Genomic DNA, 3,608 nt, shown 5'->3' with positions numbered 1-3,608 from the left:
GGGAAAGAGCAAGGAGAGCTGCAAAAACCACCAGTGTTGCCCTGAGCTGGTTAATCTCAGTGCCCGCTGGATCCTTAACCTCTCTCTTGAGACTGCCACTAAGTGCTGTAAGTGCCCAGCAGAAGATGAACTCAAAGCCCCAGCTCACTGTATGTTGGGCACTGCACGTCCAGCCGGTAAAAACATCCTGCCACACCTAATGCAGGACACAGCAGAACGAAAGGAACTGGGGACGGCGGGAGAGGAGGCTCCGCGTCCCTCCTTCCCTGCCAAAAAATCCAGCTCTGCCAAAAATAGGGTTTTTGGGGTCAGAAAAGCTGAGCTGAAGCTGGTCAGAGCTTTAGACATGGGAAGTCTTCTGTGTTTTTATAATTAAGCGTCACCCCTGCAAGCTGTTGGGGAGCAAATACATTCAATGCGGCATGGACGATGGGGAGCCGCCACCCCGTATCTGACCTAGGGCCTGTCTAGCCCCGCATCCAGTGTCCGGCAGTCGCCCGTAGCAGGCATTTCAGAGGAATGAGCTATTATGGAGTCCCCTGGCCATACAAGATGCTCCTGCCCATTAGAAGTTGTTCTGTGTCCTGCAGCACGAGGGCTTACATCCTTTTCAAACTTTGGGGCTTTCTTTTGTTGAATCCTGTGTCACATGCTTGTTTTTAAACCCGAAAGCTTACTAAAAAATGTTTTTCCAACTGTTTAAGTTGGTCTAATAAAAGATATCAGATATACCCAAATTGCCTATAACCATCCAAGTCATGTTTTAAACTTACTGTGCTCTTGGCCCTGATTTCTTCTGGCCGGGAGTTTCCCAGGAAAACTTCCCATTCTGCAGTCAAAGCATGTCTTCTCTGTTTTCAGTGATCTGCCTTCCAATTTTATCAACTAGCCCTATGATGCTAAGACTCAGCTTCCTCCCCTTGTCTTGCAATACGAGGGTAGGTAAGTAGGAGAGCCCAATTAATCTTCTCCACTTGGTTCATTAGTTTGTGCACTTGTGTTACCTCCAGTCTCATTCATCACCGCTCTTAAATAGACAGTTCTGCTATTCCGGTCTCATTTAAGAGATGGAGTTTTACATTTTAACACAACATTGTTTATCATCTGTCTCTGAATCCCACCTAGATCCACTCTCGACCACATGAGCTGCACAGTATCCCAGGTGAGGGCAATCTGCTGATGGATGTAATGGTGACGTAATATGTTTCACAATCATTCCTAACGACCCCTTCGCTAGCAGCTCAGGATTACCCAGTGTCTATAATAACCACTCGCGATGCTTTCTGTCACATATTTTTTAAAAATCAGGTAGTTTCTCTCAACTGCTTCCCCTTCCTTCACTATTTCACTGACCTACTCCAACAACTCCAATAGATTAGCGAGCTATGATTTTTCTTTGCGTTGCCCCAAGGTAGCACAACTCAGCCAGTGGCAAAGGTGAACCTCGCTCCAAAGACACTGCTGTAATCACTGCCATCCCTCACCAAACCTTTTCTCCTTTTCATCTAAAATATTCTTTAGGTTTTAAAAAAAACAAACATCTTGCCTGGAAAAAATATCAGACACCCTATATAATAGCACCAGGTGTTTAAATAACCAACCTGGATTAATTCATTACATTGAATGATAAATTAAACACATATGGCTTAAGTTGGAAATCTGAATTGATTTTCTGAGGAATAAAAGTTGGACTCTGGATAATGAATAAGCTCTGGGTCTATGTAAACTGGGTTTCACAAGCAAAGCCCTGTCTACCAGCACGTTGAGACTCTCATGCTAATCTTTACACGAGATGGTGTTGATGACCAGTGGAGCAGAAAGCAGAGGCACGTCTCCATTCAAGTAGCAATTAAAGGGAAATCAAGCAGAGCTGATGCCTAACAGAGAATAAAAGATGACCAATGGGATTTTTAAATCATATGTTGACAATGTCAATTAGGAAGGATTGAGCATAATATGATTATGTTTCGTTGGACTCTGTCTGAATGTGAACTCTAGCTTTAACGAAGGCTAAAGGCAGAATATCCAAAGGACAATACGTATTATTTTCAGGCCGTTTCTAGCGAGAAGAGTCGTGCAGTATATCAAGAGATCGGGACTGCGGAAATTTGGGTCCCGTTCTCTAGAGCAGATCTGCTGTGTGATCTCGGGTGAGTCTCTTCACTTCTCTGTCCTTCAGTTTTGCCATCTACAAAAAGGAGATCGCTACCGCTATCTTTGCAGAGTGCTCGAAGACCTTTGGGTGAAAGGTGCCGTGGGGCAGGTTTTCCAAAATGCACAGCCCGCCCCAGGGCCACATTTTCAAACAAGGAGAAATTCCCATTTAGGCTCTTAAATAAAAGCCAGGTTTTGATCCAACAGCAGCTACCGCTGTCAGCTGGGTCTGGATTTTCAGAGTGGCTCAGTGCCCTGAAATGGTTGGCTCCTATTGAAAAACCTGACTGGCTAATTTGGTGCATAAATACCCAGCCAGCGCCTCTGCAAATCTGGCCCCGTGTGTGCTAATAAATACTTTGGAAAATGCAGGTGTTTCCATACAAAGCATTCACTTGGCCAACAGCAAATACAGTAGCCTGCAGTCAGATGAAGCCAGCAGTGGTTTTACAAAAACTCAGTGATAACAGCAATATACACTGATGACAACGGTCGTTTGTACCTCCGGAGCAGAACTGCATCCGCCTTAGGCAGAGGGCAGGGCACGGTAGCATGTCGGAGACCGACTTCCAAACTAGAGAAGAATGGCAGCTACTTGTTTCTTTTTTCAGGTACTTTAAAAACCTGCCTTCAGACTAACGTGGCAAATTACCTCTCTCTGCATATACTTGAGTGAATTTCGCCTCCCATCCCCTTTGGGACACAGAGAAACCATTACGCCCATTTTACAGACAGCAAAATGGTGGCACAGAGAGGTGAAGCGATCTACTAATATTCACACAGCCAGCCTTCAGCAAAGTCAGAAATCAAGGCTAGGTCCATGCTGTGCCTTAAACCACTAGATCAGGATGTCAAATGTACAGCCCAGGCGTCAGATCTGACCCACAGAGCCACAACATCTGGCCTGCAGGGCTGCGAGAGGGGCTAGAAATTCAAGGGCAGGGTGCGTGCAGGGGCCACCTCGGGAAATAGATCCAGATGCAGCCTGAGGAGCACCCCTAGCCCAGATCAGCCAGCCAGGTAACACGTCTGCCCTACGCCATCCTCTTCCAACAGTACTCCCCCGACGGACATTGCACAGGCCTGCAGCCCACTTTGACAACACGGAGCAGTATGCAAATCTCAAGTTATACCCAGGGTCTGCTCAAGGCAAAACTAGTTTTTCAAATGTGCCAAAAAAGGTGGGGAAGTACCATTTTGGGTCCGTTTAAAAAAAAAAAAATCTATTTTGATGGTTTTCAGTTTAGCCACAGAACTCAAAATCAGCTAATTGCACAGCTCTAGTCAGCAACATCCAATAGGAAAAATAAATGTGTGACCGAGGACTATCCATTGCTGTTGCTGAGGTTGTTCAGGACGTTTTCACAGTAGGGAACCCGCTGGACTTGTAGTATCCTGTCACCCTCCGACAGCCGAAGCCAATCAAGAGTGCAGCTGGGGGAAAGGTTATTAAC

The 3,608-nt window shown here is 45.9% G+C and overlaps 1 protein-coding gene across 1 annotated transcript in view; it reads right to left on the bottom strand.

Moving 5' to 3' along the window:
• Positions 1-916, bottom strand: part of NEURL1 (neuralized E3 ubiquitin protein ligase 1) — a 191,653-nt gene extending 190,737 nt beyond the window's left edge. Inside the window, exon 1 of the mRNA XM_025201223.1 lies at positions 774-916. Within this exon, the coding sequence (XP_025057008.1) occupies positions 774-828 (55 nt within the window). The 5' untranslated portion in view covers positions 829-916. The remainder of the gene's footprint in view (positions 1-773) is intronic.
• Positions 917-3,608: the final 2,692 nt, after the last annotated feature.

The sequence above is a fragment of the Alligator sinensis genome, unplaced genomic scaffold (assembly GCF_000455745.1).
Source record: "Alligator sinensis unplaced genomic scaffold, ASM45574v1 scaffold61_1, whole genome shotgun sequence".
NCBI classification, from domain to species: domain Eukaryota; kingdom Metazoa; phylum Chordata; order Crocodylia; family Alligatoridae; genus Alligator; species Alligator sinensis.
This window is presented reverse-complemented; position numbering and strand designations above follow the sequence as displayed.